General features: G+C 34.7%; 1 protein-coding gene across 1 annotated transcript in view; it reads right to left on the bottom strand.

The window, feature by feature from the left end:
• Positions 1-1,056: 1,056 nt before the first annotated feature.
• LOC149078846 (aquaporin-9-like) overlaps positions 1,057-15,151 on the bottom strand; it is a 74,250-nt gene continuing 60,155 nt past the window's right edge. The window contains exons 4-7 of the mRNA XM_089241001.1: positions 13,713-13,834; positions 12,184-12,401; positions 8,716-8,912; positions 1,057-2,962 (exon numbers count right to left, since the gene is read on the bottom strand). Coding sequence (XP_089097127.1) covers positions 2,925-2,962; positions 8,716-8,912; positions 12,184-12,401; positions 13,713-13,834 — 575 coding nt within the window. The 3' untranslated portion in view covers positions 1,057-2,924. The remainder of the gene's footprint in view (positions 2,963-8,715; positions 8,913-12,183; positions 12,402-13,712; positions 13,835-15,151) is intronic.

Here is a 15,151-nt window from a genome sequence, read left to right as displayed (position 1 = left end):
GTCATGAATGTTTTTAAAGAATCAACAATAAAGAAATCAAGAAAAAAAATTGATCAACCCTTGTATCACACATACACACACACATAAAAAGCTGTATGCTTTCTATAATATTTGTGTGCATTTTCGTGAAAATAGCACAAATATTCACGAAGATATAAATGTGTTTTTTTTTGTTTCATAAATGTTTGCGAATAACACACGTGTTTGATGTCAAAATGAACAAACTGAAAAAGTTATAATCAATTGATAGGAAATAATCGATATATCAATTTTTGGAAAATTACTTATCATTCAGCTACTTTCAACGAGTAACTGAAAATTACTGTTCACTGTGTCGCCGATATCTTTCTGAATTTTAGCAACAACCAACTCGAATTTTTATGTAAGTTGCACTACATACCCGGCAACGAAATTATGAAAAAATAGAAACGATATTCTATGCGTACGCGTAATTAAAAATCATTTACTTAAAATGTTCGTATTTCATCGAATATTTAATTATTTCATTTTAAATTTCTTTTTTTAAAGTATGTCTCATGTATGGTATCAAAATTTTTTTAATTTTCGTAAAAATTTGGTGAAATCTCCGGATGTTATATACAAAAGAAAACAAAAAACAAGTAATAAAAAATTGGAATTTTTATGAGAAACATTAATATCTTCGAGAATATACGTGCTATTCTTACGAAAATGCATACATGTATTGCACCAAGCAACCTAAATATTCGGTGAAAGTAACAAATCATTTGTACTTTTCTACGAAGCAGGGTAGATCAAAAACTTTTTTTTATTTTTTATTTTTTATCGGTGTCCTAAAACATTCGAAATAGAATCTGCACGCGAAGCTGTGAGTCAAATATGATGAAATGAACATTCTACATAGAATTTATTATACAACGAACATATACGAATATTTTACATATACTTACATTATACTTACATACCCGAAATTACAGACCAGTGAGACTAGCTCATTCGCTTAAAAACTATCAGACGGTCATAATAAAGTGGCCACTCAGTGTATGAATCAAAAATTAACGAAATCTGACAAGCATATTGTTTCAAAATATATTTATTCGTTTTTGATTGAGGAAAAAAGAGGGAAAAATAGTATACATACATGAAACAACGCACGATGTGTATACAGAAAATACATATAATCTTATATTCTAATGCAGTGGTTTCTCGAAGTGGAGCTCACGTACTCAACGGAAGAGTACGTGCGAACTAATATCGGGGACAAGTAGCCTTAATATATAGTAACATAGTGTATTTACTCTATTTTTTCTAATTAATATGTCTCACTACTGTAATGCCTACGCATATCGTACCTCACACATGCATGTATGTTTTATGTACTTGGTATATATGTATTTATATACTTTTACCTTACATAAAAAAACTTTAATGAACGGCACCAAAGTTCGTATTAAAAAGTATAATGTATCTTCAAGTACTTGATACGAAAGGAGTACTAAAAAATGTTTGTTTGAGATCTTTTCTAGTTACGTTATAGAATACTTACACTATATGCAATCTATACGTATTGCATTGATGGAACTTGACCAACTCCATATCATACAAGTTTTTATACAACATATGTTTTTCTTCACTAATATTTAGTTCAAATTTCGCATATAAAGTAAGTGTAAAAGTTTTTTTTCCAATAATAATGTGCTTCAATATAAAATTTCATTCCATATTATGTACTTGGTACACACCGGCTTAATTAAGATAAAGACGTGATTTAAGCACATCACTTTGCATATCGAAAAATACATACGAATGTCTTTTCCTACCTAGATATTTGAAACATTTTTCATGAATCTATAATTTGTGAGATACAAAGTGTTTTAATGGACTTCACAGAAATCATGGGAAAAAAATCCCCATCATTATAGTTTTTTTTCATAGTCACAAACTGAATAAAACTTTGAATCCATAAAAATAATGAGTCATCAAATAGTAAGTAGATATCTTGAATACTGTTTTTCTGCACTCCATAGTTAATCCATTATTTACCATTGTCCCTTTTTTGGGACGCTTGTTTTCATTTCTAATTAAGCCGTGGAATTTTTGGTTTTGATTGTTGTACCTGAATTTCAAACTGACTGTTATACCTGTTAACAACTCAATAAAAAAAATATTCCAAAAGTTTTAATAAATAATGATTAACTCATTAATAATTAATTTCGTGAAACTTTTTTTTTTCCAAATAGTTTTCTTCTTAGATTTCATTCATGTCATCATTTTTATGTGATTTTTTTAACGTTAGTAATAATATATTTGGCTAAAAGATTAAAAAAAGAGTTTTGGCATATAATGGACCAAAGTATAGATGAATTTTTTTTAATTAATTGAAAAATCTCTAAATTTGGAAAAATTTTATTGAATTTTTTTAAGGTTTAAACTGACATTTTAGTCCTTGAAATAAATGTTATGGTTAGTTTTTGAAATTATTTTGGATGTCTTGAAAATATTATTTTGATAGTTTTTAAATTAAAATCCCTATACGCTGACATGATTTTTATATTACGCATTTCTTTATTGTATGGGAGGAAAATCTTTGAAGATTCAAATTTCTTCTAAGTAATGTTTTTTTTTTTTTTTGGATTTGATGACAATCACAAATATTACAGAATTGTATCCATAACTTTTCATAATCAATGGATTACCACACATATAACTTCTCGGCTGGTTTCAAACACATGTGAAACACATACATACACGCAAACATTCACATAAATAATAATAAAAAAAAAGTACTATCACTCTGAAAAAATAAAAGTCTAAGTATTTACAAAATTTTTCGCATATTCAGGAATATGATAGTGCGCCTTTATTTGATCAGAACTCTTGAATTTCTGACTTTGTGTTTCGTTTATTATGCTTCGATTCAGTTGTGGTAACTATTTTCGCGCACTTTATTCGTCGACTTTTCGTATTTCAAGAGTTGTTGATCCTGGAAATAATGCAAAACAAAAAAAAGTTATGTAAGCAACTCAAAGATAAATTTCACGCATATTGAAACAACGCATTTGAACCAAAACCAAACCATAATTTCTACGAACGAATAACCATGTTTCTCGTAATATTAACATATCAGTTTACATCAGGGAATCTGCAACCTTTCGCGGACGCGCGAGCAAAATTGCAACTTTTCGCGAAGCCCGCGGGCCACCAACTCATGTGATTTAGTGGCGTCTCAATAGCAGGGGCCCCGAGTTAAACAGAGACAAAAATAATTTGAGATTTTTATTTTTTAAAAGTTATTTCTTTCATTAATTAATTGTCAATTTCAATTAATTCTTAAATAATTTTTTCAATAATTTAGAAAAAGTTTTTGATTAGTTACTGATTAAATTAATTAATTATGAAATTAATTTTAATCTCTGAAATCACTTTAAAGGATCATACAAATACAAATACAATTAAACAATGAGACACGTTCATTTTAATTACATATTTATTTCCGAAATTATTTTCCTTCTCGGTAAAATTTAAAATCATTTCTTTCAATAATTATGCAATTATTATTTTATTGATTGTGAAATAATTTCTATCAGAAATAACGAAATTACCTGGGTCTGATTTGTAAGTTATTTTTTTACTAATTCTGAAATTATTTTTTTAAGAAATTCAAAAATTATTTCTGTCAGCAATTCTGAATTTTCATTAATTCGGGAATTATTTCTTTCATTTATTTTAGAATAATTTCTTTCATTTATTTTAGAATAATTTCTTTCATTTATTTTAGAATAATTTCTTTCATTTATTTTAGAATAATTTCTTTCATTTATTTTAGAATAATTTCTTTCATTTATTTTAGAATAATTTCTTTCATTTATTTTAGAATAATTTCTTTCATTTATTTTAGAATTATTTCTTTTATAATATTTAGAATTTACAGTTTTTCAATGTTTTGAACCATTTTCTGAAAAGGATCGGCAGACCACGACAAAAAGTGAGGGCCAAATGTGGCCAGCGAGCCATGCGTTGAAGACCCCTTGTTTACATGATCGATGCGAGTGTTTCACTGCAATACACGACGTAAAATACTTTCATATATTGTATCGTACAACTATTTGGCACTTTTCATTGAAAGGTAAATGACCAGGCGAACGATATTGTGAGTGGTGTAACTTTTTTGATGGTTAGGCTAGAATAACTACGCACTACAGTATGAACACGAAAGCAAAGCAAACTATCGTAAATATTGATACATTACTTTGGAACCTCAACAATGGATATTTCCGCAATAAGAGAAGAAAAGGAGCAATAAAAATTCTCAAAAAAGTGATAAAAGGATTTTTTTTTGGTTTATTTTTAGAAGAAAAATTCGCAATAAAATCAAGAATAGGCGGTTGTGTGAACGTATACATCTATTTTCCTCTTCTATTGTTATCTTTAATATAGTTAAAGCTTCCTTCTTATGTTGACGTTAATGTGAATGGAAGACACAGAATGCTACCATTAAAAAGAATGGATAAGAAATCGATATATTTGGAAGGTTTATGACAAAAGAACGCTTCTATGGCGTGTGATATACAAGCACATCCACCACGCGACCAGTGATGTCTTGGTATCGTACCGCATTCGAGATTGGTTGTTTGTCATCAAATATAACCTGTATTCTACGTACTTTTATTCGTTCCCTAATATAATTCGTTCTACTATGTGGAATTACTTTTGTGTTGTAGTGATATAATTCATTCACACGTCGACTGTTTTCTAATAAAACCCGTTGTGTGAATGGATCTCATATAATGTTTGCGAGTAGAATCGTTACGACGCTACTCTATTCTGTAACGGTTAGAACGAGATAGAGATTTATGTTGACGTTATTGGGAATAGAAGACCCAGAATGTGCTGTCGCTGAAAAGAATGGGAAAAGAAATCGCTATATTTGGTAGGTTTATGACAAGAGAGCGCTTCTGCGGTGATGAAATAATAATATTCACGCGACTAGTGGTGTCTTGGATGGTGTCCTACCGCATTCGAGATTGGTTATTTGCCATCGAATATAGTCTGTATTGCAGTGGTTCTCTAACTTTTGTCACCCGAGGCTCTCTTGTCCAATTCATGATTCATCTGTGGCTCCTCAGAAAAGTTTATAGTAGATATTTTCAAATATAAAAGAACCACAGATACAGAAAACTGGCTAAGTGAGGAGATATAGATGTTTCAGGAAAGGAAAATTGTCCCCGTGAGGGCAGAGATGAATTTTCCTTTTCTGAAACATCGGTAATCTCACTTAGCCAGTTTCCTGTATCTGTCGTATTAACAAGGGAGAGTGGTCTTTCATCATAAAAGAACCACTCCAAAGCATGAATAGGCACATAAATTAATATCTCTAGCTGGCCACGACCCACACTTTGAGAAAAACTGTTGTATTGTATGTGCTTGTATTCGTTCACTAACATAATTCATTTTACAAGAATTATATTAGTGAAGTTATATATACAGTAAAAATTGGTTAATTCGTACTGGGCTAATTCTAATTTTGGATAATTCGAACTTATACAAATTTCCCTTGATTTTCTAATTTAACGTTAACATTTCTTGTTTAATTTGAACATTTGCCGAATTGTTTTGGGTAATTCGAAGTTATAGAAAAAAAAATCATGGTTTTTGTAATTTTGTTTGGAAAAATTCTAAAGAAGCCAGACTTTACTTTTCTCGATCAAGTTGTTAAATGACAAATTCTTAAATAAAGATTAATATAGTTTACAAATTCTATTTTACTTTACTAATTCTTTCCGATAATTTAATGCTCATTTTAACATTGTTCAGCTGGAGTGTGCATTGAAACTGAACCACTTAATACCGATTATGCTTTTCAACCTATACATCAATGTATAATATTTTAAAATATGAAACATTCTGATTTTTCCCTTCAGAATATTTTGAATGCAGAATGGAAACGAAATTTTCGCATGAACCCTTAAAGGAGATCTTGACCTATAAGGCGCGAGTCAATCTTGGATACCAAGGACTTCCGAGACGTACTTGTATATACAGTGGAACTTGAATAATTCCAACTTAGTTGATTCGAATTTTGGATAATTTGAACTTTTTTTAGGAACACCTCTTGAGTTTTCTTTCTGATTTGGTGTTAAAATAATTTGAAGTTTGAGGAAAACAATCATGACATTTTTGTATGAACAAATTTAGTGTGGGAAAATTCTATAAGCCAGACTTTGCTTTTTTCGATCAAGTTGTTAAACAACAAATTTTTGCGAATGAAAATTAAAAAATTCTGTTGACCATCTACTCTTTTTTTTTCTTTTTTGATAATTTAATGCCCATTGTTCAGCTGGAGTGCATCGAGACTGTGTACCCCTTAATACCGATTATGATTTTCAACCTATAGATCAAGGTGTAACATTTAAAATCTGAATGTTTTTTGTCGTCATTAAGTGTACGAAAGTATCGGAAAGTTCAGATTGTAATACGTTGGCGAAAATATATTTACTTGCTAGAGCATAAGAATGATAAGCAAAATTTGGGGAACACTTGATCACGAACGGTTTCCATAAACTAGAGTTTGAGCATGGTCAAGAAATTCTGCAGTGATTCTGATTCCAGAACAGTGTAATAATAACAGTTTCGTACTGATGGTAAAAAATTAATAATCGATAATTCTTATCCTATTCGAATGTTGATGATTTTCAATTTGTAGTCATTTTACAAATTCAGGATAGATTAGTTGGATAATATTCGAATTTTTTTTTTTTCCATTGATTTTAGACTTCGAATTAACCAAGTTCAATTGTATATACAGTCGATCCCGTTTATAACGTTTCCGCTTAGTACGACTTACTTTCGTGGTGTCTCAACTAAAATTCTTATTAAGATTTCCCGTTTAAAGCGTTTTCCCGCTTTCAACGTTTTTTCATGATAGTTTTTTGAAAAATGTTATAAGCCGGATCCATTGTAGTTCTTGCTTCCTAATAAAACTCGGTGAGTTAATGGATCTTATAAAACATTTACGAGTAGATTTTCTCAACGCTACTCGATGCTGTAACGTCTCGAAAAAGGTAGAGATTTATGAACATTATATTACTTGTTTTCCATTCAATTGCTTTGAAAAAATCATTTACGAGCTCATGCGAGAGAATTATTCTCCACGTGTGAAAGGCATTTATCTAACCGAGAATGCATTCCTATCAGACATTGCGACGGTTCTGAAGACTCATAATGTGAATCCATTCATACAAACAAAAGATAGATTTTATACAAAAAGTGTTTTATCGCAGTCACCTTTCGTTGCCAGGCTCATTTTATACCAGAGTGATTCACAGTTTGGAGAGGATTAATACGGCTCTAGGAAGTACTGGCCCTCAACTGCGACTCTAATTTAGACTATCTCTACTTCAGACACATATAATTTGAAGGCTGATCTCTCAACCACGCATTTGCTGGCTTCAACTTCCTGGAGATAGAAGTTTGAAGAGGCAACGGCATATTTACAGGAAGGCTAAGAAAGCTATAGTCATGAGTGGCAAGTTCGGATAGGTGGCAAACATGGGAAATGGGTCTTCACGAAAATTAGACTTTAACGGGAGGAGGCTGAAAATATTGATACAGTTAACAGGCAGGGAAAACCAATGAATCTACATCCGTCTGATAACCCAACCGCAGTAAAGGCTACTTGTACTGCCACTACTACTTAACCGTACATGCACCTCTTACATATTTCTCTGCGGAATTTCTAATGAATCGGTGCATGCTAGAATACGTGTTCTGAGTGTACGTGTGGGTCTTAACTTATTATGTTGGCAGAGTTTTTCGTGAGTGTTTCGTGTTCTTTCTGTCTACCACCTGTCTTTTAAATTTTGAGCTAAACATGGTAAATGCTTGAATCTTTCATTTTATGCAAATATCGTGTTTAAGGTCTGCTTGCTCTCCTGGGGGCCTACAAGGAAGACGGAGAAGAGGACCAAGAAGAGCGGCGGGGGAGGTGAGGCAGCAGAGATCAAAGACCGGTTGGCTGACATAACAGTTTGCTGCCAAGCCTGAAACGAAACTGAAAGCATGGACGACTAATTTTGCGAAAGCAGGACTCGTAAGGGAGGTCCTCAAAGGAAATGGAGAAGTGACCATGAAGGAGAGCCATGGTGGCACACAGAGACCAAAGACCCGACTGCTGGCGCAAAAATCGGACGGCAAGCATGAAACTCAGCTATCAGACAAGATGACTGGCTCTGCGAGTGCAGGGTCCGACTAGGGGTCCTAGGCGGAGAAGACAATGAAGAACTATGTGTTTATTTGTGTATTTAGTATATAATCATTTTCGCGACTATGGAAAGGGGTTTCTTATTCCAGGTGATCCGGAGGATCCAAAGGATTCGGGAGGGAGAGGGGTGGAGACACACTCACAGTACCGGCACAACTCAATCGGTAATAAATTTCCTATGGCGGTAGACCTAAGTTGTGCTCGGTTTGAATAAATGAATGAATGCTGTCTGCAAAGCGACTTTTGAAATAAGAGACCAGCTTGCATTCGCGCTTCAAAATTGGAAACCGCAGAAAATCAACTTCAATCTACCATCGAATGGGAGGTTGGAAAGCAATAATTGAGGAAAAATTCGTATTTCTCCTCTTGTGATGATATTTGCGTCGGCACTGCCACATTGATTCACTGATTACGTCTATATGAGTACCAGAATATGAAAAAAGAAATGAAGATAATTAATGAAGATAAATAGTTACTTTTCTTCTCGGCTACGAATGGCAGGTCCTCCTTCTTCTTGAATTCACCATTTGTTTTGATTTCCGACGGGCAACCGAAATCGTAGCTGTCGACTGGCCAATGTTGCTCGACAAGTATCCTATAGATCCAGGCTCCGAGTATTGCACCTATGTGAGGTCCCACGACTGGTACCCAAAAGTAACTGTAGTTCCAGAAGCTTCGGGTGATACAGAAAAAGAAAGAAGAGAATATCAACCTTTTAATATAGGTATTTATGTGGTATATATTATTCAAAAGTATAGTTATAGGCGTAAGAAGTATAACTGTTTGAATCATAACCGAAAAAAATCAAGAAAACTATTTTTAAATGAAATGTGTTTTAACAGTTACAAGCGGCAATTCCGAGATATCTCGTCTAAATTGATCCGCTTTATTTTAGAAAGCCCGAAATATCTCGGGCTCTTAAAATTCTCTTACGTCGCCAACCCCGAGCCCAGGCACCATTGTAAGTTTTCTTCTCCTGATAAAACACGATTTCCTTCCCTCTCCCGTTCTGTCAATGTCTTGTCCGCCAGTGGTTCAGTGATTTCTACTATGGCAGTTATAATGCGGATCAGGTAAATTGAAAAAACCGCTTAAAGTGTTAAGATAAAGTCGACGCCGCTTATTAAAATCACAAATAATGTTACCATTCGGGTGTTGTTGTCGACCTTTTAAAGAACGGAATGTGGGAAAAATTTCGTATAAAGGTATCGGGACTTCGGATAATGTTATCACAATTTTTTCTCCGCGGATTTTTTTTTTTTTTTTTTGTGTATTCTGAAGCTAAGGTTCAACCAAACTTACTTTTTCCCCTGCAAGTTATCGTTATCAGCTGGAAGACTATGTAGGAGGATAGAAGGTGTTCTCTCCCCTTCCCCTTGTGGGCAAACATTTCCGTACCTAATGTCGTAATCAGTCCGTAGTATTTGCTGTAATCCATGTACGTGCAGAGCTGCTTTTGCAACGGTCTTCCGATAGTGAATGCAAATGCATGACGAAAAAAGCCCGTTCCTTCATTTCTTGGTCAGTTTCTGTCAGTTGACCAGATAAAAATTTCTTTTTTTGAATCGGGGAGAAAACAAGACTTTCGCAAAAGATCTATGAAACGTATTGTATATTGATGAAAATATCGTAATATCCGTGATAATCCATTCTAACGCTTCACAATGAATGAATGACAAAAATGTAGGATTTTAGCTCAATATAAAAAAAAAAGTCCCGCTTTAGAATAGAATACAAAAAATGAAAAAATTGAACATTTTTCAACCAATTATGTGGGAAAGATAAAGAGACTTCTCCCGTTTTACCAATACCCGTTCACCATACGTCCTGTTCGGCCAAACGGACTGAATGGTCACCGCACTAGCAAACGGGACTTTTTTTGCATATAACATATCATTTGGTTATCGTTATCAGAAACCGCTTCTGATGTCATGATATTAAACGGCGTGGACTGTATAATGAATAATAAAACTATTCATCAAGCGCTGGTTGATAGTTCGATTTATTATATTGTGTAACATTTATTTCATCACCTTCACTACTTACCCTCCGGTAAATACTTTATGATCTGATATGCCATTTATGATCGGTTATGTTATGTTTGTTTTTTATGGCAGGATCAAGATAGCGTAGTAATATACAAATACGAGGGTTATAAACTAAGTAGCGGCAACATAGGTAGTACAGAGGGGTTTTATATTGAGCCTAAAAATAAAATTTCATTATATTCCTTCACCAGCTGTTTTGTACCTTTGTACTTGTGTCCCTCCAAATGTGTGGAAGCTGTTTGAGATGCCATCAGCGATTGATTTCTGTTGGATAACAGCAATGGAGTGCATATAGAAATGTCCTCTCCACTTGTTAATACAAGCTCCGTTGATTGTATTACAAGATTCCCTGTAATCTTCATCTCCACAAATGACCAGTCTTTCAATGAATTTTGTATTAACAAAGTGGAGAGGACATTTCTATATGCATGTGGCCATCCGGTGGCCTGTCATTCACGAGCTATTAGTTGATTACTGCCGCCGTCCATGTACGGAGCCTTTCAACATATATATACGCTTCACATAATCCTTGATAACATTCTCGTACCTTTTTTTTTCCTTTTTCAATTGATTTTAATCCACGATTGTAGTTCACAACTTTTGTTACCTTGCATCAGAACTATTAGGACGACATTATCTATATCAGTGTTTTCCCAAACTTTCCTGATGTTGCGGAACCCCCGATAGTGAAAGTCAATGCGCCTTGGACCCCTGAAGCTCCAGACGGTCAATTTCAACCCCCCCCCTCCCCACCACCATATCCAAAATGTATTGTTTTTTAATTGCATATCATGTAAAAAATTGAATCAATTATAATTTCACAGCATAAAATGTGTCATTCATGTAATGGTAGTAAATTTAAATGAACCCATGGGTCCCTTACGAAATAATCACTGGGTCTGCGGACTACAGGTTGGAAAACACTGCTCTACATCATCGTGCACAAAAACAAAATTTATCACTGTACCGACTACTTTATGCATTCTAAACATCGAAACTGGCTTCATCTAAAAAAATAGCCCCACTTCACACCTGCGCTATATTTTGAGGTGGTCTTGATTATACAGCGTGATTATAAGTAAAGTTTCCGTACTCTGAATAGTTTTTCTCAAAAACTGCTTATCCAAACACAGTCAAATTTTCAGTATACCTTAACAAAACCATGGGTGAGAGTTCTATGAAATAAAAAAAAATTAAATGTTTGACCACGAGGTAAGTTGCTCTTTTTTATTGAATTTTCCTTCTTTTTATGGTCCATATAAAGTATATACCAAGTTTCGATGGAATATCTCAATCAGAACGGGCACTTCATAGGTCTGAAGAGTGTCAGCATATTGAAGGGCGCTGCATAGATCTCAGCAGTGTCAGCATACTGAAGGGCGCTGCATGGATCTCACAGTTTCAGTATACTGACCCTACTCAGACCTATGTAGCACCCGTTCCGGTAGACGTGTTCCATTGAAACTTGGTATATACTTTTTATAGACCATGGGGAAAAAAGGGAAAATTCAATGAAAAAGCTCCACTTTTTCACCTGGTAGTCAAAAAGTGAACTGTTTTTTTATTGCACAAATCTCTCTCATGGTCTCATCTCATTAACCCATTAAAGGTGACTTTGATTCTTAGAAGGAAAACAAAACACCGTGGAACCACTCCCACCATTTATTGGCAAAAGAAAAAAATCAAAATTTCGAATGCCAAATTTTCTTACCAACCGGCGTCAATGGGTTATGATATCCTGAAAATTTGGCTGTGTTTGGATGAATAGTTTTTGAGGAAAAACTATCCAGAGTACGGGAACTTTACTTATAACCGCCCTGTATGTGTTGCCACTAGTTTATCTAAAAGTGAACTACATTCGTAAAAGTCTTGAGATACATTTTGATTTGGACCTACCTGAAGACCTGCTTACCCCAGCCGGAGATAGCAGTAAATGCCCTTGGACCGAGATCTCTGGCTGGATTCATGGGACACCCGCAGTTAAACGGAAATGCGAATATTATTGCCGAGAGAGCAAGGCCGATCGTCAACGGATATAAACCCTTGGCGGTAGACATGTTGTTTGGATCAGTAATAGAAACGACTGCAAACATGAGAATCATCGTTGATACAACCTTAGAAGGAACACACAAAAAAAGTGGCATATATAATATTTATTTATAAATAACGTCACACTTTAAATCTTTGTTACAGTGAAACCTGTCTATGTTGGACACCCGCAGTTCCATTCACACAGGAGTTCTTGACCTTTCTCAGCCGCTACCCAAAATCAACAAGATCAGCATCGCGATCCATGCCATGGGACTGTTTGTTTTTCGAAATGAGGGAAACCAGTAACGCAATAAGTACATTTATAAACAGGCTGTAAGCGGATTCGAATGACTAATCTAGTAAGCCCCTGCGAATTAAGTTTGCTACCATTGAATGGTCCATTGTGGTCAGTGGCGTATCTGAGGTCTGACATGGGATCGGAAAGCAAGAAGCGCGAGAGGGCACCTGAGTGGTGGATCACTTGCATGTAATTGTTTCTACACAGTGTCCTCCCCTAACTTGCTCGAATAGGACTCACGCTCGGGCTTTCTGGTGCCGAATTCATGTTTTTTCCCACATGTTTACATTGGAAGAACGTGGGTGTCTGGGGGGGATATGATCCCCGAGTGTTTAAAATTTTCAACAGGATGGATAGGATGGGTCATGAATTATTAAAATACGTCGCCAATTGACTGCTTTGACGAGAGGACACCCAAGACCACTCTCTCCCTCTTGTGGGTGGGACTCGACCCTGCGCAAAGATGACACGCATCCTTGCGCTTAGCATTTAGCAATATAATTTAGCATTTAGTAACATAATTCAGCAGATACATTCGTCTGCTTGCAAAAAGAAAAATGACTTTGTGGCGGCATCCACTACTAACAAAACGATGTGGTTATCAAACGGACCTGCATGGGCAAGTGGTCATAGTGACGGACTCTCATCGCGAGGGCTCGGGCTCAATTGCTCCATATGATCCGCCATTGGTGCCGGGATCGGGTCTCGGGGGTTTGAGTGGGGGCGTCCCGGGCTGTCGCTCGGGTCTGTGGGCTCCTCCTGGGGGCGGGACGGCTGCCTGGGTGGGGGAGATGCTGCCGCAGATCGCAGAAAACCCTAAAGACCAGGCCTTGCGCTTGCAGCAAGGGTCTTAGACAGAGGGTTGGGGGTGCCGGGAAGGGGCGCCTTTCGGACAACCTCCAGACAACCTCCATCATCATAGTGCCCCCCCCCCACACTTCCAAGTCTATCTCCGCCTATGGGTACAACGTTATGGACATTCTGTGTTATAGAATTATGATTAGTTTCATTCAAAACCGTTTCCAGGTGTCCAGGATACCAAGGTGTCCGAACTGACAGGCTTAACTGTATTAAATTTCTATCGTGGAACTCTTACTTGATCTCCAAGTGCTGTGTAAACGCTTATGTCAGCGTTAGGGTACGTGGCGAAAATTTGTGCGGTCGCCAGCTCATGAGGCGGTAATTGCCTAACGCCTTGATCGAATTTATGTATAGCCTCTGAATGAAAACAATAGAAAAAATTCACATACAATTAATACATAAAAGCTATGAGTAATGACTTCCTTCAATGATTAATAGATTTCTAAATGTACCTTAGTTGAAAACCGATATATATAGATTTGAAGGCACACCAGGGCTGGAATATTGCCCGACATGCCCGGGCATGTAAAAACTTCGACCTGGCATGTATTTTTTTTTTCATTTTCATTTATTTTCACAGTCAATGCTTTTCTATTCATTATTACGGTCAATGTATTTTGATCTATTTTTACGGGCCAATGTATTTTGATTTATTTCTAGCAAATATTGGGCTGGGGGAGGGGGTACGCTTTTCCGTACCTATGTTTTTTGTACAAAAGACAAATAAAATGCTGAAAGGTATTTCTTGAACGTTGGGGCCTCCATCGCTACCTCGTGCATAAAAAGAAAGTTACCAGCTATAATTCTTAAATGAAGTGATTGTTGGTTTTAAACCGATGGTGCAGCATGGAAATACACTCCATGTGGTGTGAAACTGCATTTTTTTTTAAATTTCTATGCTGCATACCGGTATAAGTTTTATATGCACACCGTAATATCGGTTAATATATTTTAGAATTTACGGTCAAAGTGATTCAGGCCGAAAACATAAGTACTGTTATGAAAATTATGTAAATAGTCCTTATATATAATTTATTACGTCATTTTTCGCCTCTGTATGTATTAAAAATACCTACGAAAAAAAAAGCAGATATGTTTTTAAAATGCATATTTTCTATTTGTTAGTTCATATTCATTCATAATTCTATTATTCTATTGTTATTTATTTTTTATTTTTATTATTTATTTTTATTATTTATTTTTATTATTTATTTTTATTATTTATTTTTATTATTTATTGTTTTTATTATTTATTGTTTTTATTATTTATTGTTTTTATTATTTATTATTTTTATTTATTTATTTATTTTTCTATTCTAAATTCTATTTTTTCATTTCATAATTCTATTTGCTAATAATCGTTTACAAAAAAATCCCTACATATGCACAAATAACTTCTAAATATTTTTTATTTAAGCATTTTTAATTTCTAATTAGTCGTGGCTGTGTGTGTTCATTAACGAAATACCAGTAAAAAAAAAGAATTTAGAGGCTATTTCTAATAGAATTAAAAATCTTTGACGCTATCTACAGATATAGCATAGGGTTAGAATGAAACAGTTGATATTTGGAGAAAAAAAAAACAATCCTACCTGCGAGAAAGAAAAATCCGATGTTATGAAAATATTACGAGCAATATTTATTTGAAAAACTGAAAAAAAAAAAAACGATCGG

The sequence above is a fragment of the Pholcus phalangioides genome, unplaced genomic scaffold, assembly GCF_987345545.1.
Source record: "Pholcus phalangioides strain wild (caught in Gottingen) unplaced genomic scaffold, Ppha-v1.0 ptg000013l_1, whole genome shotgun sequence".
Taxonomy (NCBI): Eukaryota; Metazoa; Arthropoda; class Arachnida; order Araneae; family Pholcidae; genus Pholcus; species Pholcus phalangioides.
Note: the sequence above shows the minus strand (reverse complement) of the source record. Positions and strands in the feature narration are given on the sequence as shown.